Source organism: Odocoileus virginianus, chromosome 17 (assembly GCF_023699985.2).
Source record: "Odocoileus virginianus isolate 20LAN1187 ecotype Illinois chromosome 17, Ovbor_1.2, whole genome shotgun sequence".
Classification (NCBI taxonomy): Eukaryota; Metazoa; Chordata; class Mammalia; order Artiodactyla; family Cervidae; genus Odocoileus; species Odocoileus virginianus.
This window is the reverse complement of record NC_069690.1, coordinates 34,218,546-34,242,627: the sequence shown is the minus strand read 5'-3', so window position 1 is coordinate 34,242,627 and position 24,082 is coordinate 34,218,546. Positions and strand designations below refer to the sequence as shown.

At 42.1% G+C, this 24,082-nt stretch overlaps 1 protein-coding gene and 1 long non-coding RNA gene across 2 annotated transcripts; one reads left to right on the top strand and one right to left on the bottom strand.

Annotated features, from left to right (window-relative positions):
- Positions 1-15,231: 15,231 nt before the first annotated feature.
- On the bottom strand, positions 15,232-19,144 carry TOB1 (transducer of ERBB2, 1). Its single transcript, XM_020914191.2, has 2 exons — positions 18,843-19,144; positions 15,232-17,149 (listed from the first exon to the last, which is right to left on the bottom strand). Exon 2 carries the CDS (start codon positions 17,007-17,009, stop codon positions 15,981-15,983), a length of 1,029 nt encoding a protein of 342 aa, XP_020769850.1. The 5' UTR covers positions 17,010-17,149; positions 18,843-19,144; the 3' UTR covers positions 15,232-15,980.
- On the top strand, positions 17,978-22,663 carry LOC110151011 (uncharacterized). Its single transcript, XR_011492270.1, has 2 exons — positions 17,978-18,410; positions 20,322-22,663. It is a non-coding gene; the product is annotated as an uncharacterized lncRNA (long non-coding RNA).
- Positions 22,664-24,082: the final 1,419 nt, after the last annotated feature.

Below are 24,082 nucleotides of genomic sequence, written 5' to 3'. Positions count from 1 at the left end.
CTACTCTTCCTCATGGTGGGTGAGCTTCGCATTGCAGGGTCTACTCTGTGGAGTACGGGCCCTAGATTTACAGGCTTCAGTAGTTGCGGCACACGGGCTCCTAAGTTGTGGTTCAGCGGGCCCTAGAATGTGGGTTCAGAAGTTGTGGTGCATGACCACAGTTGCCCTGCATGTGGGATCTTCCTGGACCAGGAATCAAACCCATGTCCTCTGCATTAGCAGGAAGATTCTTAAACACTGCACCACCAGGGAAGTCCTTTTTTTTGTATTATTTTTTGCTTCATCACAGGACTTGTGGGATCTCAGTTCCCTACCATGGATTGAACCTGGGACCCCAGCAGTGAAAGCACTGCTAACCACTGGACCACCAGGGATTTCCCAAGTGCGAACAACTCTGATCAGGCACTTTACAGTTGTTGTCCAGTTTAATCCTTAATCCTTTAATGGTTAAAGGAAACTTGCCCAAGAGCCAGGATCTCTCTGGATCCTGGGTCTGTCTGACCTTAGTGCCCATATTCTTTCCAGGGTGACATATATATTTTAAACATTTGGCTAAAGGCTGAGGGCCACTAATGGCCAACCCCCTCCTGAATATCCATAACCACCACTTCTACTCATCCAGGAGTGCCAAGGCTGTACAGAAAGTTATAAAACTTTCAATAGTTAGTATTGAATTCATGTAAATGACCTCATAGGAAATAATGATAAAATTTAAAAATTCAGTTCCTCAGCCTCCCATCTATCGTCCAAGTGTCACATGTGACGTGTTTGGTGACTACCATATTGGACAGTCATCAGAGAAAATCCTGTTGGATAGGACTGTTACAAAGGATTAAACTGCAATTCTTGTTTTCTCTGTCAGAAATCTTGTGTAGGGGTGGGGGTCCTAACTCTAAGCCCCCGCCCTGCCAAGGACTCCAGGGGTTCCTGCTTTTTCAGGGAGCTCCTTGTTTTAGTCTCATGGGTCCTACTGCCACAAGGGCTTTGGGAATTACCCCCACTGTCTCTGGACTCTGATCTCAGCCTCAAAAAACCCCCTCATCTTCTCTCACAGAAGGCTTCTGTAAGCCTTCTTGCAAATAAAGTTCCTGATGGCCTTTCTCAACATCCCAGGGTTCCTGGGACTTCCCTGGTGGTCCAGCAGTTAAGAATCCACCCTCCAATACAGGGGACACGGGTTAAGCCCGGTCGGGGAATTAAGATCACACATGATGCTGGGCAACTAAACCGGTGAGCCACAATGATTGAAGCCCATGTGCTCTAGAGCCTGTGCTCTGAAACAAGAGAAGCCCATCCACTACAACTAGAGAGAAGACCCCATGTACCCAAACTAGAGAAAGCCTGTTTACTACAATGAAGACCCCCAGCCCCGCCAAAGTAGTCCCAGAACAGGTACACAAAACAGGTACACAAAAGAGTACATACACACCAAGCCCCAGCAGTTGTGGCACTCAGGGGAAGATGAGTTTACCAAAATTTTAGCTAAATATGATGGAGAAGGGCTGCTGATTGGAGGGAGACAGTAGGGGCTATCGACTAAATATCTTTACGGCATGACATAGTGCCCATGGCAACTGTGATGTGCTCCCACTGGTGGGCCAGGTATTTAACAGGTCTTCAGAGATGCCATGGAAGTGCTGACTAAAGGTCTAAGAATTATTTTGTTATGGTCATTGCTGTTAGAACTGAATTGCGTAAGACTTTTATTAATAAAAGAGGCACCAGATATTTTAGGCCTTAGGCCCTCCAATTTCCGTGGTATATAGGGTGAGTGGCCATGACGAAAGGCCAGAGTCATGACAGGCAGAGCATGGGCTCTTGAGTCAAACTATCTGGGCTCGAATACTGGCTCTGTGACTTTGGGTAAGTTAAGCTCTCATGCCTCAGTATCTTCATCTGTAAATAATGAATAATAACTGTTCCCACAGTGCCTCTCTAGTAGTAGTCAGCCTGGGACTGGCAGCTCCAGCTGGCTGGAGATAATTGCTGTTGCATGTTCCCACTCATGGCTGGAAAGAACCAGGAGATTAGAACAGGCCCCTCTCCTCGAAGCTGCCCTTGGACAGCAAAGTAAGAACAGATACAGTCTCCTTTGCAGACCAAAGAAGAGTCTAGTAGCCTGGGTAGCCAGTAGTATGGGTAGCCAGAGAGGAGAGGAGAGGGAGACACACAGCCTGAGTTGTACTGGAAGAAGTGAGAGATAAGTGTACCAAGGGGTAGAGATGGGGAACATCTGGGACCTCCAGGGACACTCCAAGAGCATTTCCCTACCATTCCTAACTCTAATAGCTTCATGCATGGAGCTGAGTTCTTACCGATCCCTTATTTCAAGCACCACTCGCTTTCTCAATGCACCAAAAAGGACAAAAGAATAAAAGGGGAAACAGCCTCAGAGTCCTGGTATAACCAGTAACTCAGACTCAAAGCAATCCTCTCATTCATCACAACCAACAATTTCACCTGTGACCCTAATAAGAGGAAAGGCCAGTGAAAGGTTGTTGCTGAATGATTAGACGCGGGATTCTTGGCCTCCGGAGGAGACGAATTCAATCCGGGGCCAGAGACGAGGCTGGATCGTTCAGAGCTTTTGTGTAATAAAGTTTTACTAAAGTATAAAGGAGATAGAGAAAGCTTCAGACATAGGCATCAGAAGGGGACAAAAGAGTAGCCCCCTCCTAGTCTTTAGCTGTATGTTATATAGTCACTCACAGTCTGTTAATGAAAAGAATGTCATAAAATTTAGAAAAGCACCAGATAATTCATCCCTGGCCATAAAACGATTGACTTGAATCTCGTAGAAGGGCAGAATACCAACAAATAGTTTCGTTTACATAGATTAGGGGAACAATACCTGAGTAAGTAATTTAGGCTGTTTGGCGGAACCAACTTGAAGGTAGAGTCTGGAGTTCATTAACATAGCTTAAGACAACATTTCCATACGAAAAAGAAATGTATTGGTTAACTCGAGGTTTGAGAGTAGTTAGCTTCAGGTGAGACCAGGTGTCATGGCCACACAACATGTTGAGAGAAACCTCCTTTTAAATTTGTATAGAGAAGGAAAGACATATCGCTGGTTTGTTTCTTCCTGCCACTTAAGAGAGATAAAAATGTCTGGCACCTGCAACCTCTTTTTTCCATTTGGAGACCCCTGGCCTTCCTGCCTGTTACCCTCTCACCAGTGTTCATGGCTGAGCAAAATGCAGCTTCAGTGAGACTTACACAGGCGGTGACCCATTCCCACCTCAGGCCTCATGGAAGGTACCCCTGCTCTTTACCACCTAGATGCCCTGATAGCAGGGTTGGTAGTTTCCATTACTAATAGCCTGAGGTACCTAGTATGTGCTCAACACACACTATCTCATTAAATATTTACAACCCTGTGGTATGTTTGTCATCCATTTCAGAGATGATGAAACTGAGGCTCAGAGAGATTGAGTAATTTACTGAAGGCCACTGGCCAAGCACGAAACCAAGCTTGGGTCAGTCTCTGTGACTCCAAAGCCCATGCATTTAACCACATGGGCTTCCCTGGTGGCTCAGAGGTTAAAGCGTCTTTCTGCAATGCGGGAGACCTGGGTTTGATCCCTGGGTCGGGAAGATCCCCTGGAGAAGGAGATGGCAACCCACTCCAGTATTCTTGCCTGGAGAATCCCATGGATGGAGGAGCCTGGTGGGCTATAGTCCACGGGGTCGCAAAGAGTTGGACATGACTGAGCAACTTCACTTTAATAATATATTTCACCAGAGTCAAGAATACTGAAGTATGTTTGTTTTCTCTTTTGCTTCTTCCCTTCTCCCTGCTAATCCACCAGGAAGTTTCACTGTGTAGAATTCTCATGAAAAGTCATGTTTAAAAGAGGAGAGGATGTAAGCCCCTCTCACAGTAGAGTAGAGAGTATTCAGGTCATTCCCTGTAGGGAAGAGGATTACAATCAATGCTTCATATCCCTTAGTGGTCCTCACACTAACTGTAACAAGTAGGCTTTCTCAGATAGGAAATCTGAGGCTGAAAAAGTTTAATGGGGCACAGCCATTCCAAGGTGAGTTTGGGATTCAGTTTGAAGTCAACCCTAGGGTTGTCGAACCCTAGTGACAGGGTTACTGGGAGTAATTTTATTTGGAGGCTTAATAGAAGTCCCTACACTCCTATAGAATACTACTTAGCTCTTAACAGTTACCAAAGGGTCTGGAGGGAAACCTGTGGGGCCTAGACCTCTATCTCCATACTGGTGATATTGGGGTGAGACTGATGTTTTCTGTTCCAAAGCAAGAGCCAAACTTTGTACAGAGCAACAATGTTCTCTAGACAGTTGACCAGTGTTCTCTGGACACACACCACCAGCATGTGTGGTGTTTTCAGAGGATGAGAGTGCTTAGCCATAAAGGAAACTTAGGGAGACTCGGCAAAGGCATTGCTCAGGGAAAGTGACCCAAGGGAAAAGTGACTTGTGGCTATTAATCTCTTGCCTAGATATTATAAAGCTTCCTCACCAAAGCCTCTTTCTATAATTTAGGCTCAAACTGGAAAATATTATAAGCAACCAAAAAGCCAAGCTGGAAAGTTAAACAGCTTAGCTCTGAAAACACAAGCTACCTTGGCCAGGAGTAAAATGTGAGGGGGACAGCGAGCGGGAGTGAGCTGGGGGGTGTCTGGATTTGTGCAGTGAGCAGACACATTCTACCCACGTCAGCTTCTGGAAGGGCGTTACCTGCTCTGAACCCTGATAATTACAAAAAACAAAAAGAAATTTGTCTCTAAAGGTGGGAAAACAAATGAGGTGACCCCTAGAGGGAGCTTCTCGCCTGAGGTGGTTTTTAGGATAAGCATTTAAAGCTGAAACTAGGATAGTTTCCCTTCCTGCACTTTCTTTTCCTCTCTACCACCAATTCTACACTGGAATTCTTCCCTCACCTCCCCATCTCACTCCTGGGTCTTACAAATAAATAAATTCCAAACCACCTCTCTTTCACAATACTTCTGTTCAAAGCTTGAAACAATGAAAAAAAAATTATAATACCCGAAGTTAAAAGCAGCAGCTTTTCCTAGGAGTGTGGGGCTGGTAGCAAGCCTTCTAGTTCAGATTCCTCCGCTAAGAGCACAAATTCTCCCACTATGGACACATCAGATAAAGCAAAAGAACCAGGGCCAAATTTTTCCTCCACTGGGGCTGGGAATTTGAGAGAGCCCACGCTTCCCTAGGTGACCCATTCTTCATAACTTGATTACTCCTCCCCAGTCTAGAACCCCTCAGATGGATGTCATCTCTCTCCGTTTTTTTCATACTTCCACATTCTCCTGTGTATGATTATTTGGGTGTGTGTGTTATTATTTGGTAGAGTATAAGCCCTTGCTTCTGCGTCGCTTCAGTCGTGTCCGACTCTGTGCAACCCCATAGACAGCAGCCCACCAGTCTCCTCTGTCTCTGGGATTCTCCAGGCTTATATATGTATCACCAGTTCCTAACCCAGGAGATGTGCGATAAATGTGTTGATTGGGTGAACATAGGGGCTCTTTTAATGCTACCTCACTTTGATACAATTTAAGGACTTGAATGGAATCTGACCATCAAGTCGGCCTGACCCTTCTGCTATCTATCATAAAGACTAGTAAAGCCCAGGACCAAAGACTTCAGGTATGTGAAGTGCCTCAAAGAGAATCTGAACACTTGGACGGCAGCAGGATGTGGATACTGAAAACTAGCCCATGACGTGCAAACTCTTCCAACCCACTCCCCGCTGTATTTCTGCAGCAGATTTTCTTTTCCTAACTATGCCTGGCAAAGGCTAATATTAACACAAGTTTAGGGTTGCTGAGCAAATGACCACTTAAAGGACCAGGCCAGGTGTTTGGGGAAGGAAATGACACAAAATATAGTTTAGATACTGCCTCCCATGTAATCAAGTGTGGTCCTTTCATAAAGCCTTCCTATGGGGCTCAAAGGAATAGTATAGTATAATGGTTAAGGATCGTGGACTTTGGGAAATAGATTCCCACAGTTCAAATCCTGACTCTACTGGCAGTAACTATGTCACAAACTCCACTTCCCTCCATAAATGAGGGAAATAGCATAACCTTCAGAGGCTTCTTACGAAATTTAGTGAGCTAAAATGTACAACTTAGAACAATAAGTGCTTAGAACAATATTCTGCACACAGTAAATACTATAAAATGTTGATGATTATTATCGACCTTCTGAGGTTGGTTATTGCCTCAATTCCACAAGACTTTTGATAACATCAAAATTATTGTCATTCAAATAGGTAGCATGCAAAATACTGGTGGAGCTACCTACTGATTGTTAAAGTCTGGAAGAAAACTTGTAATCACCAGGAGAGTGTGGTGTACCTGGACTAGGGGACTTGTCCCGGGTCTCCAAACTTCTGCAAAATATCCATCAAGGGAAATGGTCTTCAGGAGGAGTCCTGCATCTGCACACACACAGGCTCCCTCTTTACTGTTCTTTCATCTTTCCCATACCTGAAGGAAGGGCAGATAGAAGGGACACTTGTTAACCCTTTTCTATCTGCTGTTGGGTTCTTTTCCTCTGGCAGAAGCTCCTGGGGAGATGAGGTCTTATTTCCCTATTCCTTTATACAGAACCCCAAAAGTTCTTTGAACTAAATAAGAGTCTCCTTCCAAAAAATATTTCTTCCTAAGTTCCAAAAAAAAAAAAAAGAAGAAGAAAGAAAAAGGTCCTCCCTTTCTTCCAATCTATTGTAAGATTCAAAAGCATGAAATTTCTCCAGGTAAAACACTTTATGTGGCTCAGACAGTAAAGAATCTGCCTGCAATGCAGGAGACTCAGTTCAAAGCCCTTTATATCCTTATGGAAACTGGGTTGCTCTCAGTCTTTAGTTAAATGGCCTCTGGTAACACCTTAGTTTCTAGAAAGGCTGTCCAGGGATTGCAGCTGTCTTAAGCATTGGATTGAAATGGTTTAGGTATCCCCATCATGTTTCCTGGAAATAGAAAGGAATTAGCAGAAAATCAGTCACAGAACTCTAGAGAACTTTAAAATGAATTGGGGCTTCCCTGCAGCCCTGTGGTTAAGACTCCACACTTCCACTGGAGGGGGTGTGGGTTCATGCAAGGTGCAGACAAAAAAAAAAGGCAGGTGGTGTACAAAACAAGGAAGGTTCTTGTTCTTCTTCTTCTTCTTTTTTTTTTTTGAAAAAGAGCTCTGAGATCAGTAGGCAGATCTGAAGAATCAGTAAAGAAACAGCAGACATACTCATTACAAAACAAATAAAAAGCCAGCCTTCATCCTCACTAGAAATGAATCCATGTTTGGCTGGAGAGGTGGCCAGGAGAAGCCATCTGAAAGGAGTACTTGCATTTAGTTTAAAACAGAAAACGGAATTGTGCCCGGAACTACTGAGCTCGTGTCACAGAACATCTGGACTCTGGTCTAAAATAGACAGTTGTAGGGTCCTATGATTCCATTTCTTAAACCATACTGATAGAAGGAGCATCAGTATTCCTGTCTATCAGTATCCAGAAGTCATCAGCTTATACTCACATGCTAGAAACCCAGCTAGACAATGCCATATCCATGCTTGTCTTACCTTTCTAGCCTAAAGGAAGTTCAAAATTGTTTTAAATTAGTGTCTGGTTTGGGGAAATATCACAATCTAGCTTTCACGCTCCAAAAGAGGCTAAGGAGCCATATTCTCCCAGCTCTCTCAACAGCAATAAGGAAGGAAAAGGAGACTCAAAAGCTGTCAAAGGGCATGTGGAGAGCTAGTGTTTAAAAATAGCTGCAACCTGATGGCTGGGATAGAAGTTTATGTTTGACTTTAACATTTTGTACAAAAAAAACCCATAAAAGCAATATCTTATTTTGTTAATGTGTTTTTTCCACATTATTTTTGAAACACTTGAGTGTATAGACAGAAGGGGTGCGACCTACAGCATATGCCAAGGTTTGTCTAAAAATATTTTACACCTGTTCTCTGTTCTGCACACTGGTCATATTTTATCAGTGAAGTAAAGTGCTCATAATGCCAGATGAGGAATGTGTTTTTCCTTCCAAGTCCTCAATGTTTTTCCCTTCTGTAAAGCAAACCTCCTCTTCTTTTCTACCTGCACTAAAATAAAGCTAGAGACATTATCCACATGACCCCTCTACCCTCAAAGTTACATTTTAACTCTTCCTGTTCCTGAGCAGTACTCTTTAGGAACAACCATTTCAATACTTTTCACAACAGTGTGGACACTTCAGCAAACATTTTTGACTGCTCCCAAAAGGAATGCCAACTTGTACACTAGGTTTAAATCAACTTGCTGATTGTATAAAAAAGAATGCTGAAACACGGGTTTCCCTATCAGCGACTCAAAACTAGAAATACAAACTCAGTGGTATTTATTATGGAAACAAGGATGAAATAGCTTTTAGAATATTACTGTAGAATTTTCATTTAATTCTCTGTTGATGCAAATAATAGACTGGACAACAAAATGTTGAATAAAGACAGTTGGTTTTAATTTATATTCTTGCTTTCAAGGGGCAACACAACAAATATGAATAAAATTCTGGACCTCATGGTTTCTAAGAACACATTACAATTCTTGATAGAAGGTGATTATTTCCTCGTAATTCCCTGGGGAAGTATATGGATATCACTGTATACTTACTTTGCAGATGAAGAAACAGCCATCTGAGTCAAATTTCTTAATATGCTTAAGAAGGGAACTAGACTCACAATTTCCAGTTGCCTCCAGACATGAGCTGCTTCACAATGTCCTCTTTTCTAAGCTTTGCCTAATTGTAAGATGATCTCAAAGCTTCACTTATAGATTATATGTATAAAGCAAGTCTTCTAAAATATAAATCTTAAAACTCAAACACTGAGAAATGGTTAGTAGAGGTTTAACTATTCATAAGTCAAATACCATTACTGACAAGATTTTTAGCCCAATCTAAACCTCCATAAGCCCATCTAATGGTTCAGCAATATTTGGTCCAATTAAATTTAACCCCAAATCAAAATACTAGGCATTTAGTATAACATTTAGTATAACAAGATTTAATACATATAGAAATTACAGAAATTCTTCTGAGCTATTTTTTAAGTGGGCTTTTGTTTATTGTGCAGTTTAAACATGTTCAAAATGAATAGCAATGATAAAGGGAATATACATGACTTCCCTGGAGGTCCAGTGGTTAAGACTCTGTGCTCTCAATGCAAGGAGCATGGTTTCAATCCTTGGTCAGGGAGCTAAGATCCCACATGCTGCAGGGCATGGCCTAAAATAAAGCACACCACATAACACACACAAAAAACAATAAAGGAAATATAAGTTCCTTCCTAATAGCTTATCCTTCTAAAATGTAACTACTTATTTTAAATAATTTTAATTTATTTGTCTATTTTTGGCAGTGCTGGGTCTTTAGTGCTGCACAGGCTTTTCTCTAGTTGTGGCAGCTGGGGGTTATTTTCTAGCTGCAGTGCACCAGCTTCTCTCGTTGCACATCATGGGTTCAGGCTTTGGCAGTTGTGGCTTCCAGGCTCTAGGGATCTTCCCAGAGTAGGGATCAAACCCGTGTCTCCCGCCCTGGCAGGTGGATTCTTTACCACTGAGCCACAGGGAAAGTCCCCTTTCTTATTTTAAACCAAAATATATTGATCTTTTTTAAGAAAATCTTTCAGAATCAGTTCAAAATGAGGCCATCTGGTTTACTTAATGTTTAAAAATAAAAGCAAAAAGACTAGTTACCACAACATCTATACGTATAGAAGTCATGTATACTACAAAGATAAGCCTTAAGATAGTTTTTCAAAGTAACTTAAACCATAAGTACTAGAAACACATTGTTGAAGACTATTTTGATAGCTTACTTGGTCTTTCCGTATATTATTTATCAACAGCACAGGTAAGGAATGTGTGTCAAAATAGCTACAGGGGGTCAATGTTCACAGTTTTACTTAGAAGTGATACAGCCCTTACTCAGTTTGAAGGAATCATCACCCAGTGGCTCCAAAATAAGAGAAGTAAACACAACTAAATTAAGAAAATAAAAATTATAGAATTGATATAACAATGATTTCTAAAAACATTGCCAGATAGCCTGTGATTATAGTTTATGGCCACTGGATTTCCAAAGTATATCTTTCAAAACATAATCATGACTTTGGAGTATGGCTAAGAGCCTTCCACTAGCCTCTTCTCATTGACATTCTTATAAAGAGATTCTACAAGTGATGTGGCTAATATATCAAAAAAAGTTCTTATTCCTGTAACTTCAAAGTAGAATAGCAACCATTGAGAGGGAACAAAGCATAGAGCTTAAGAGCAAGAACTCTGGAACAGACTACCTGAGCTTGAATCTGAAGTCTGCCACTTATTGGCCATGCAATATTAAGCTGTGCCTCAGTCCCCCAGGGGGCTTCCTAGATGACTCAGCGGGTAAAGAATCCACCTGCAATGTAGGAGACACTGGAGACACGGGTTTGAGCCCTGAGTCAGGAAGACCCCCTGGAGGAGGGCATGGCAACCCACTCCAGTATTTTTGCCTGGAGAATCCCATGAACAGAGGAGCCTGGCAGGCTACAGTCCATAGCATCGCAAAGAGTCGAACACAACCGAGCACATGGCATAGCCCCCTTCTGTAAACTGGGTTAGAACTGTGCACAGCAGAAAGTGATATATAAGTGAAGTGAAGTCGCTTAGTCGTGTCCGACTCTTGCGACCCCATGGGCTGTATGTAGCCTACTAAGCTTCTCTGCCCATGGGATTTTCCAGGCAAGAATACCGGAATGGGTTGCCATTTCCTTCTCCAGGAGATCTTCCCAACCCAGGGATTGAACCTGGGTCTCCTGCATTGTAGGCAGACGCTTTACCATCTGAGGCACCAGGGAAGTCCAATAAGTGTCCAATAAGGGAAGTCCAATAAGATATATAAGTGTCTGTTAACTTTAAAACATTAAAAAAGTATGTGTTGTATTAACTTTCCAACTGTATGCACATTGGTTCTGGGTCCTTTATTCCCTAGGTCTGCCAGAGAATTCCTGGTCCTAGGTCCCTGAAGCATGAAGATATCTTCCCACGGGGGTTCCTTGGAGGTCTAGTGGTTAAGATTCTGAAGCAGTGTCCTGGGTTCCAGTTCGGTACTTGGTCGGGGAACTGAGATCCCACAGCCATGTGGTATGGCTAAAAAATAAACACATAAATAAAAAATAATTAAGAAAAAAATTAAAGGACGCTTGCTCCTTGGAAGAAAAACTATGACAAACCTAGACAGCATATTAAAAAGCAGAGATATCACCTTGCCGACAGAAGTCCATATAGTCAAAGCTATGGTTTTTCTAGCAGTCATGTAAGAATGTGAGAGTTGGACCATAAAGTGGGCCACGTGTCCAAGAATTGATGCTTTTGAACTGTGGTTCTGGAGAAGATGCTTGAGAGTCCCTTAGACTGCAAGGAGATCAAACCAGTCCATCCTAAAGGAAATCAACCTGAATATTCATTGGAAGGACTGATGCTGAAGCTGAAGCTCCAATACTTTGGCCACCTGATGTGAAGAGGTGATTTAATGGAAAAGACCCTGATGCTGGGAAAGACTGAGGTTAAGAGGAGAAGGATGAGATGGTTGGATGGCATAACTGACTCCCTGAGCAAACTCGGGGAGATAGTGAAGGACAGAGAAGCCTGGTGTGCTGCAGTTCATGGGGTTGCAAAGATGGTCGGACACGAGTTAGGGACTGAACAACAACAAGAAAAAAAAGAAGATATCTTCTTAATATAACAAAAAAACTGAAGAACTCTGATCTAAAGTGAACTCAAATTGATTAAGCATCAGCTGATTGGCATGCTAAACAACAGAATGAGTTTTATTAAGCAATGGTAATTTTACATCCTCGTCAGACTTTTTCCTTATCTTGTCTTGCACTAGAGTATTGTCATCCACCTTCTGACAGGTTGATATATTCTAGTCAGGCAATGAAATACATTTGATGTGCTGTGCCTATGGTATGGCTTCCAGGTGGGTCAGTGGTAAAGAATCCGCCTGCTAATGTAGGAGACACAGGTTCGATCCTTGGGTCTAGAAGATTCCGTGGAGTAGGAAATGACAATGGAATAGTAAATGGCAACCCACTCCAGTATTCTTGCCTGGAACATTCCATGGATGGAGGAGTCTGGCGGTTCATGGGGTTGCAAACAGTCAGACATGATTGAGCAACTGAGCACACACCCCGAGCAGGCACGAATGTCTATGCTATATTGCTTGTGTAGGAACGTCTCCAACCAGCGTTTTACTTCATTGGTTTAAGTGCATGCAAAAAGAGGTACAGTTTATCCCTGAACAATATGGGCTTGAACTGTGTGGGTCCACTTACATGCAGATTTTTTTTCAATAGCAAATATTATAACACTACATGATCTGCAGTTGGTTGAATCCTCAATGTAGAACTTGGAAGGACTGACTATAACTTATACATGGATTTTCAGCTGAGTGGAGGGTGGGTGCCGCTTCTAACCTCCATGCTGTTCAAGGCTCAACTGTACTTCATTTTCTCTGTGCATTACACTGACATTTAAAAATAACCTAAGTTCTGGACATTTGTTAGATTAAGTCAATTATAATATGGGTAACATATGTGAATAACACTGATACACATTAGAAAAACATTTTAAACTCAGGATACCTTTAGTTTCACCTTCAGAAGTTAAGACATTAATTACAGTAAACAAAGATTATCATCTTTGTGTGTGTGTGTGTGTGTGTGTGTGTGTGCTGTCTTCGATGATGTGTGAGGGCTTTCTCTAGTTGCAGTGAGCAGGGGCTTCTCTGCAGTTGTGATTCATGGGCTCCTCATTGCGGTGGTTCTTGTTACAAAGCATAGGCTCTAGGCTCATGGGCTTCAGTAGCTGTGGCTTACAGGTTTAGTTGCTCCTTGGCATGTGGGATCTTCCCCCACCAGGGATCGAACCTGTTCCTTGCATTGGCAGGCAGATTCTTATCTACCGTACCACCAGGCAAGTCCAAGATTATTTATCCTTAAGGAGGCATTTTGACTTTAGTCGTAATTTTGACATCTAATATAGGTTAAAGTTATCCAAAGGAGATTTAACAATACACCTGATTTTAGAAAATGGACAATAAAGGAATATTCTAAAATCAGAGGACTACTTTTTGGAATCATCATCTTCACTCATCAATGATATATGTACTTTGTAAAGCAGCATTTTAGACACCCAAGATAGGGCCATTCAGAGGCTGCCACAGTATAGTTATTGAAGAGCCACTCCCCCGCAAAAAAGGAAAAATCCATTAGTATAATTAACTCAGCAAAACTGTCAACTAAAAGTCTCCACACATAAGGTCAGAAAGTGTGATGGCAGTGGGGGAAAAAAGACTAAGATGTAAACATTTCTAAGGTTTTCTAAGTTGTGCTAAACAAAAGCACCTTTAAAAATTTCCATTCCTCATGAACAAAAAGGGCATGAAAACAGAGAGCCTTTGTTCATTCTTTTAAAAAAAAAAAAAAAACAACAAAACCTCAAGGATACCAAGCTCAAATCAATTTCAAATCAACTAATTTTCTTGAACCCAATCATGATAAAATTGAGCTAATGTTTTCAGCACCAAATCAATGTATGCACTAATATGAAAATTCCCTCAGATTTTTTGTCAGTACACACATATCCAAGATCTGAAAGATAGTCATAAAGTTCAATTATTTAAAATAGGAATACATATGTATTATGTGTGTTAGTCACATCTGACTTTGCGAGCCCATGAACTGTAAGCCCACCAGGCTCTTCTGTCCATGGAATTCTTCCGGCAGGAATACTGGAGTGGGTTGCCCAGGGATAAAACCCTGGTCTCCTGCATTGCAGGCAGATTCCTTACCATCTGAACTACCAGGGAAGAAGCCCTGAATATGTGTATTAGTGTTCTTGATTGTTAAACTCTATTTTGTGTCTATTGGCCAGTTGCTTTTAGAAAAAGTTAACTTGAGCCTTTCTTCATTTATAGAAGACCAGTTTTCTTCCAAGTTAAGCCTATAACTTTACCCAAAAGCTTCTAGCAGAAACTAGTATTTAAAACTGTTACTCTGATCATTCTTTTACAGCTTTTCAAATTCGATCACAAAAGCACATAAGTGATAGCATACAAAGAAAAATCTCTCCCGGATCCAGTCACTATTTCAATACTTCTTCATAACCTCATTCTGTCCACTGACGGACAAAGGCCTCACCATAGAGCTGACAGAACAGCTTAGCTCTGTTGTTTTTAGGGCTTGTTCCTTAAAACTTTTTATTCCTCTAAATTACAAAGGTAACAGACAAAAGGCTTCTGTAGACTGGTGTCTAAAAAAACCTCATTTGAAACCAAATTTATTTCACAAGTAACCTGGACAGTGCTCGTTTCTCACTAAAAAAGCAGAGAAAGTTATTCCAATTCAAGACAATTTTCTAATGTCAACACTGTATCAATGGACATTTAAACAGTAAAATGATTCATTATTTTACTTTAACAATGTGTCTCACCCTTGCAACTCATGGGCTAAAAAAAACAAAAACAAAACCTCCCTCCTTAAGGAGCCACTACAATTTGACACATTATGACTAATGTTTGAAGTACCAAACCAGGAAAAAACCAACCCAAAACCTGTGAGTAAACTTTGATAGGAAAATGCACAGAAATACTAATATTTAACAACCTGTCCGATTTTGAATAGATGTTAATCATAAATTTTCCAGTTACAATGACTAGTCTATAAGTGTAAGGATCAGTAAAAACAGACCTAAATCATCTTTTTTTAAGTAGTCAGGTGAGCTGCTTTGTCAAGCAAGTTTTCTGAGCTATTCATCTCCCATGCAGAAATAGAAAACTGATCCAATGATTTCTTTCTCCATATACATTTCAAATAAATTCTCTAAGTTTACATGAGAGAATTTCATTTTATCACCTGACTCCATCTTAGATGTTAGTGTGACACAATTTTAATAAGGTTGACTTGCCTTAAGCATACCACCCTTGTTGTGGGGAGACATGTGGGCTGAACAGTTAGTTGCTAAAAACAAAGCTGTCCCAAGCTTTGCTCAGGTTAAGCACAACTTTTTATATGGCAAGCTACTATCTGTGCTCTAGTAGAGCAAACTGCTTTCCATTATAACTCTGTGATTCAATGAGTCAGATCTTTCTGCTGTATCAGCATTTACAACATAATTCCAGAATTAGATCTTCGGCAAAGACTTAAAAACAAAGACCACAATAAATGTTTTTAATTTTAAAGAATTTTAATACAAACTTAATATAAACTATTTCAGTCCCTCTTAACATGTAAGACACTGACTCAAAATACTTTTATACCATTTTTTCAAGTATTGCACAATATAGGTACAAAATTAATATTTACGATTACATTTTCTTCCATAATATATAGCAAAAATTTTTAAACCTTTAACAGAAAATACTTTTTTTTGAAAAAGCAAATATTCGTACATTTTAATTCCACCACTAAAGGAGTATCCTGTACACAATTTTTAGAATAGGTGATGTCTTTGAGATGGATATTTTACAATTTCAGTAAAAAAAATACAACATGAAGCTGCTGTCACAGATCACTGTAGTAAAAAGATATAAATGCAATACCATGTCGTAGAAACAATATATATATCCTCTGATATTTTACAAACTTTGTACTAAATTAAATTATACAATTAGAAAAGACCAATAAACCCACTTATTAGTGCCAATTTTTTATAAAAAAAAAATCAGCCATGTCCTTGCTATATCTTAAATACTGTAAGAGGCCATATCTGAGAGTATACTTTAAAATATACAGTCAGTATAAAATAACTTTGTGCTTGGTTGGCAATGAAAAATGATGCATGTTTTATTTTTGTAACCAAGCTTGAATGTATCCTTACTATAAGCTTAAAAAAAAAAAAACTCAAGGAGGTTATTAAAAAAAAATCCCCCTTGGGCCCAACCATTTTAACTTGTACGATACATTTTTTTCTTTTTTTAGTTAGCCATAACAGGCTGGAATTGCTGGTTAGAATACTGCATGTTATTTAAGCTAAAATTCAAGCCATCTACAAAAGACTTCTCGTTGAGGCCTCCATAAGCCGCAAATACATCAAAGGCATTACTGTACTGGAGAGGACTGAGGTTAAGGGGGCTGTCACCTGGGAACATTCCATTGGTACTACTACCTTGACCCTGCATATTAGGAAAAATAAATTCCTTGGCATTAGGAGAAAGAGCAGAGGTTTTCTGCTGTTGCTGCTGCTGCTGTGGTGGTGGTGGCTGGGATGGCTGCTGCTGTTGCTGCGGCGGCTGCTGGTTACCCAGGCCAAGCCCGTACAGAGAGTGCATTGAGGAAGAGATGGCTTTCTGCTTCAAGAGGTCATTCACATTCAAGCCGAGGTTAATAGGAGAAGTACGTGCAACCTTGTTGCTGCGGCCACTATTCTTCATTTTGGTAGAGCCAAACTTGGTGGCAGCGAAAGTGGCAGTAGTAAAGGTTAAAGGCTGAGTGGACCGGGGCATGAAGGTAGGGCTTACAGCAGCAGAGTGACCAAAGGGAGGCGATGGAGAGCTGGACACTGATGAGGCTGGGTCACTTATGGGCATAAAAACCTGGGCCTCTGGGTTAAAGCTGTTTTTGATCTCCTTATCCAACTCGCATCCATTTTCATTATTATCATCCACATAAAGCACCTTTACTGGTCCCTTTTCACCAATTTGGTAGGAAACCTCAAACGGGTCGATCCAAACACTAAGATCCTGTGGCAGATTGCCACGTACATCATCAATGTCCAAGCCACTCTCTTTGGATGCTTGTTCAATCACTGGGTCCACTTTCTCCCCTATGTGTATACATCTAAACCCTGATCCTTTGTATGGCTTTTCAGGATACCAGTGCCCTTCATATTTCTTCTTAAGAAGTCTTTCAAGCTCTTCACCAAAAATGTTGACACGTCTTCTGGGAAGCTTATTATACAGATATGAAATAATAAAATTTAGTGCTACTTGGATTTCAAGCTGCATAGCTGCTATGCCACAAAATTAGGTTTGTGTTTCAACTCCCCCCAGACACAGACAAAAAAGTTCAGTTTGTGGCAGAGAAACAAATTTTCATTCAAAGTGCTGGTATTAGTAGATATCCTTCACCTCAAGCAGTCTTGTTCCTTAAAGAAAACATAGAAAACAAAAGAAAACATGTCCACGTAAGATAAACGTTAGTTCCACAACCTTTTTTTAGCCCCAGAGTAATTTCAGTTTTGAAAAATTCTAATAAGCTAGAAAGTCTGAAAAATCTAATCAGCACAAAATGTAAGGACTTACCAATAGAAAACTGTCTATTGAAGACCAAAATCTTGGGAAAACAAGATCTACAGTTTAAAACGTGCAAAACAAAACCCTATTATTTACTTTCTGTTTCTGAATAGAGTTCTAAGAGGAAAAACACTTTCAGAATATACAGCATATTCCTTCTTTTTCTTCTTGCAGTTCTCAAAAGAATATTGGAAACCATACTAAACCAATATCTGTCTACATACCTGTATATGCTTGTTTTAAACATTGGTCATACTCCTATACACTAGCTTAGAAATGAATTCTGTATTTCAGTTCATTTTGGACATTTACTGCTTAAATCTGCTTTATTATCAAACAATCCCAAATGTGAGAGGTAAGGAAAATTATTTTAATTTTCAAAGTACATGATACAACCTCTTCTCTATACTACTTAATGTATATTTTTCTAAATCTGAAAATACTTCTTGTTCATCAAGTATAACAAAAGAAACAACTAACTTCAAACTCTTACTGATTATTCTGTTTAAAGGGTAGGGTTTCTGGGTTTTATTCTGATTTTCAAAACCAACTCCCTCTCTCATGATAACTGAACAGCCGAAGAGGCATGTACGATAAGGTCGACCTTTAAACGTTTGCTGGATCAGCACTGGGTGGGGATAAGAAAAGATCAAGGGCAAACAAGATATTTGCAAAAGGGATCTATCTGTACACTTGGGTTGATTTTAAAGGGCATTTAAAAAAAAATCAAGTTGGTATTAACCCATCTGTTTCATTTTCCATACTCGTGGTGATAAAGGGAGAAGAATCCCAGGCTGCCCCCAAACTACAAACACTTTCCAAGCCCGTGTGCTGGCAAAGGCAGCTGATTAAGCCAAATTGCGTGAAGGTGCAGTCGAGCGAAATTCAGGCTCGGCGAAAGGTAGTTTCAAAGCAACGCCTTAAAGACCGGAGCATGAAGAATTACATAAACAGCCAGTTGGGTCTCATTAGATTTCTGCTCACAGCCTTCGGAGCCAAGCGCTACAGCAGCAGCGACAACAGGAGGAGGAGGAAAGCCACGAGAAATTGAAAAAGAGACCACTCGGGGCCGGGGGCTGGACACCCGGCGGGTCGAGGCGCCGGTCGCACCAGGTCAGCCGCTCCCCTCCCCCCGCCGTAACCCGACCCGCCGCTCCCTGCCCCCCTCTCCGAGGTTTCTGGGACCCAGCCAGAGTCCGGGGAGCACCAGCTCCTCGGCACCATTTTCAGGCCCGGCGGCCCCGCGGACTCCAGCGTTCCCCTCGAGCTCGCCGCTGCTCCCAGGCGCCCCAACCCCCGATTCCCTTCAGCTCGCCCCGGACAGCCCTTGCCCGGTGACCCGGCCCGGCCGAGCCCGACTCGCCGGCCAGCCCCGCCTCCGGGGCGCGCCGGAGACCCTAGGAGCCGCCTCCGACCGGGTGTCGGGAGACGGTCCCCACCGCGCCCGGGCCGCGTCGCCGCCATCCCGAGCCCGGAGGGCCGGGGGCTCTAAGCCGCTGCAGCCCCTCCTCCTCTTAACCCCGCCCGCCGCCCCTAGATACTTACGGGCTGCTTCCACCACAGACCCGGCCGCTGGGCGGAGAAGGGGAGGCGGGGCGGGGGCAAGGAAGGGTCGGCGGCGACTAGCTGGCCGGGCAGACTGCACGCCGACGCCGCCGGGAGGAGGCTGCGGAGGACCGGGGCCTCAGGAATTCGCCCCTTCTGGCTCGGGGTGGCAAGGACGGGGTCAGGCGAGCCCGCTCACTTCTCCACACAGCCCGGTGCCCGGCCCAGGGTGCCCGGTCCAGTGTCCCCGTAGAGCGCCCACTCCGCGCCGGGCCAGAGCTTCACTCTTTCTGCTGCGGCGCGCGCCCCGCCTCTCGTTTTATATTCTCCTCCCCACCCCCATCCCCTCCCGTAGGGATGCGCGCGCCCGCCCCGCGTCACACAGCTCCAGGTGGCGTCACCATTCCCCGCCCTCCCACCTGGTACCCTAGACCCAGGCCGCTGGCTCCGCCCCTGCCCTGCCCCCGGACGCCATTGGTCAAGTCCCGCCTGCCCAAGTCCTGACAGGCCGCGGAGGGCCGAGTGGGCAAGGCCACACATCTTGGTCTCCAGGGTGGCCAATGAACCGATAATCTTCCAAACACTGTGGGCGGGATTAAGAGAAAATTTGGAAGAGGATTGGGGGAGAGACATGCCAGAGAGGGTGACAGAAGTGGTTTGGGGCGGCTGACTCTAGGTTTAGGCGGAGAACTGTGTAGAAAGGGGGAGGGGAGAGAAGCTGGGGGCGTAGCGGCGAGGTGAACGGGAAGAAGAGCCCAAGACCCCGAGAGGGAGGGGAGAATGGACAAAGAATGTGGGATTGTGGCCAAGGAAAAGCCCACTCGTTGACAAGCTAACAAGTATCGGCCTCCAGTGCACCCAGGAGAGTCCAAAAAAAGGGGGAACTGTGAGAAGGACTCTTGTACTGATTGAATATTAATCACCTCAAGGGCCTAGGCCAACTGCCATTCACAGAGGGGCAACTGCAGAACCCAAAGTTGCCGTGCCAGGCTGGGGGTGGGGAAGGGAGACCACCTGGCCACACCTCCCGCCTAGGTGACAGTTTAACTGCCTCCGCATCCCACATCAGACCTCCCCGTGCGACCCGGCAGCAGCTCCGATGTGGGGGTGGCTTGCGACTAAGAAGAAACACATTTTATTCCGAATGTCCCAATCCAGGCCTCCATGCCAAATTGTGTACGTATATGTGTATATGTACGCATGCGTGTATTTCTAGTGCCTACCTTAACGTAAATACACAATAAACACGGTGCCTTCTTGTGTTTTGCGTTTAAGATAATTTTCAGTTGAAATCTGGGCGAGTACATAGGGAGCGGGGAAAGAGAGGGCCTCAAAGGGGGCGGGAAAGCTCTCTTTTCCACAACCTGCAGCAGAGAAATACACGAAGTTACACTGGGAGTGGAGCCCAGAGTCCCTCTCCAGCTAAAAATATTACTCACGGGTAGCAACGACGCCTGATTGGCCACCCTTCTCCCTTAGCAACCAGGCTATTGGCTGTCTGGTATCCAGGAGACCGACGTCAAATTTGCACAGGAAAAGGCGGAGAGAAAGTCTACGCGGAGAGAAGGGTAGCAGAAAGAGAAGCGAGGAATGAAACGCCGGTCACCTGGCCTACCTCTCGCTCCATTCCTGTGCACTTCAAGAAGTGCTTCCTGGGAAAACAACTGGGTCTCCGCCTTCCCCTCAAAACGGAGAGGCCGGCACTCTGAAACTACCATAAGGAAGTTAAATCGCAGTTCACCGAACAGTGGGGTGTTGGCTAAACCAGCCATGTAGACCAGCTGCGCTGTTGGGGCACAAACTCGCTTTATGGACGCAAAATCTCGTCGTGGCTTTTTCCGTCCAACCTGACTTTATTGCCCCGCTCTGCTCACCTTTTAGAAGGAACAGAATTGGAAAAGGGTATTTCTAAAGGCTCAAAGTGTGTAAGAGGAGGAGGGAAGATGGGTTTGTGAAATAGGCTGAGGTTGGGAGTGGTCCGGTGACTTGTCTTGTTTATTGTGTGGATTTCTAAAACTTGGGCAGCATTTTTAAAAAATAGAAGTTTTACTCAAGTTCTGTTTTAGTGTTTAAAACCAGTTGGGTTTTTAAGTTGTTAATGAGGAAGAGTGAGATTTGGTTGTGACAGTATGAAAACATTTTAAATTAAAACATCCCTTCCTCTGCATCAAAAAAATTTATATTATTCGTTTAGTGTTGTCTTCCTTTTGCTCACTTGTATTTTTTTTCTATAGTGAATATTTCATTTGTTCTTTAAAATGTTATTTTAATTTTATATTTAATTGAGCACAGAAATTAGAAGAATATAGGATATCTGGGAAACAGTTTTATCCAGAGAAACAGTTGATTTTTCGTGTTCTCCAGAGCCCAATTTCTCTTACCATTAGGCCAGTAATATTGTAACAAATACCCAGAATTGCAGGACCATGAATTAGCCATGCATCTTGATTTGTAACTTGGAAATACATCACTATATTAGAGGAGCATATTATGCTTGGCTGAGATTAATATATCTAACTAGAGATAGATGAATTGTAATTTTGTTCAAGTTTATTTATACTTTTCAAGAATTCTCTAAAGGGAAGACAGATTCTCTTTTCTGAATGCTCCCAATCTATAATCCCAGGTTTAAAATTTGAGAGCAGCCATCTTATAGGTATTAATTAAATATTACTAGTGGTAAATAAAATTTTTAAATCAGAAATTTAGATTTACAACATGTTATTGCTGCTCAAGGGTATGAGAATGTTTCAAACCAAACATAAATAAAAACACAAATAAATACCAATGGCACACAAGAAAAAGTACTGAAGAGCAGATACTGGGAAATCTGAATTTCACACATTTTTTCAACTTCTAGTTCTCTCATCTATAAATATTTATTGGATTAACTAATTTCTTAACTCTTTCAATTTAAAAAATCCACGTTTAAAACTCAGTGCCCCTAAAGTATTTAATGCAGTTTTTTCCAAATACAGCTTGCAAATACAAAGAAAACCAGATTCATATCCTTCCAATATTGCCAGTCACAAGGCATAAAATTCCCTTTTTTCAAGTTTTGCCCTTTAAAGGATCCTACGTACAGTTTATTGCTATGTAGCATTACTTTGGAATTGTGTAGGGGAGTAGACTGCTAAAATAGGTATTTAAATTTATAGAGAAAAAAGAATTTGATATTATTAACCTTCAGGTGGTATCACAACCAACAGGTATTCCTCTCTTCTAGCAATTGATAGTCACTGAAAATCACAGCCCTTCCCTTTCACATCACTGCATTCCACACAACTCCTGGAGAAATGCCTTACAGTAAAGTGATTGTTTGGCAAATTCCAAGGAATTCCCTGGTGGTCCAGTGGTTAGGACTTGGTGCTTTCACTAGCAGGCCTGGGTTCAATCCCTTCTGGGGAAACTAAGATTCAGCAAGGCCCCTGGTGCAGCCAAAAAAAAAAAGAGACAGACAGATAAAGTTCCAATGGTTCTTGAAAGTGTCCTGAATTATCTCATTCACACATATAAACACACATACACACACCTCACCTGATTTCTGAGAGAGATATATCCTAAACTTTCTAATTCTCCTTGTACTTCATTGCAAACTGAGACAAGATTATGGATGAATCACCATCACATGATCTGTATTTACTAAGGCTCATTTTTGAGTCTAGGGAATCAACTTCTATGTTTTCTTGAAAATTAGGCAATATGCAAATGTAACGGTGTTTATATCATTATGGTTATTCATTTCTTTTAGACAGTCATGCAACATAAACCATAGCATGCACATTTTAAAAAATTGTTAATAAAGAACAATTTTAAGCTAATCATTGTGTTATTAAAGCCAAGTATACCAATTCTTTCCTGAACATTTCCCAAAGGAAGATATGGACTTAATGACTTTTGGAAACTCAGTGTGGTTTCCTATGATTTCTCATATGGATTAGTAGAGGAGAGCCATACATTCTCCAAGAGATGGGAACACAAACATTTATAATTATAACATAAATAGACAACGTTGAACAAACCCATTTATCTTTGGAACAGGCAACTTGGTCTGATAGGAGAATGTCTTCTTATAACTTGCTTTCTTCCTATTATCCTGATGAACAAAAACCAAACAAAATTTTGAAATTTCTTTTTATTAGCCAAGAATGAGGATTTTGAGCTTAGCAACAGATTATAGTTGCAAATTCTAGGAGTGATACAGTGTTAAACATTTCTAAGTAAAACACATTTATTTAAAGTTTCCATAAGCCAATGTTATTACTTAAATATATGAATTATAGATTTCATCCATGGCACACTTGGTTAAGGAAAATTGAAAATACTTTAATAAAATAATATATAAATTTAAGGCATAGATTGCATCTACTGTTGTGCAGCACTGCTTAAAATAGAAATATATACATAATTCTATTTTATGAAATAGATAACATGACCCTGCAATTCTGGAGATATATGTATATATATGTCTGGAGAAGGGGAAGGCTACCCACTCCAGTATTCTTGCCTGGAGAATCCCCATGGACAGAGGAGCTTGGCAGACTTCAGTCCATGGGGTCCTAAAGAGCCGGACACTACTGAGCAACTAAGTACAGTACACACACACACAGTGGTAGCAAACATCGTTGCTATGTCACCCATTTCCCATGCCCTCTCCCCTTCTTCCTCTTGTCTGCCTGACTAAAGAGGCTATAAGAGCTAAATATGTTATCTTCCCAGCCTTCACTGCAGTAAGGGTGATGCTGTTCTGCCAACGAGACATAAACAGACATCACCTGGGAAAACTTAATCAGGAATCATTTGGAGAGGGATAGTCTAATAGAACGTTCTCCAATGATGCATGCGTACCTGCTAGGTCACTTCAGTCTTGTCTGACTGTTTGTGATGCTATGAACCATAGACCCCCCCCAGGCTCCCCCATCCATTGGATTCTCAAGGCGAGAATACTGGAGTAGGTTGCCATCCCCTCCTCCAGGGTATCTTCCCGACTCAGGGATTGAATCCATGTCTCTTATGTCTCCTGCATTGGCAAGTGTGTGTGTTTGTGTGTGTGTATGTGTGTTTAACCACTAGCACCACCTGGGAAGCCTTCTCCAATGATGGAAAGATGCTGTGTCTGTGCTGTGCAGTATGGTAGCCCCTATCCCCATGAAATGTGTTCAGTGTGACGGAGGAACTGAAGCTTTTATTTTATTTAGTTTTAATTAAATGTAAATATAAGTAACCACATGCGGCCAGTA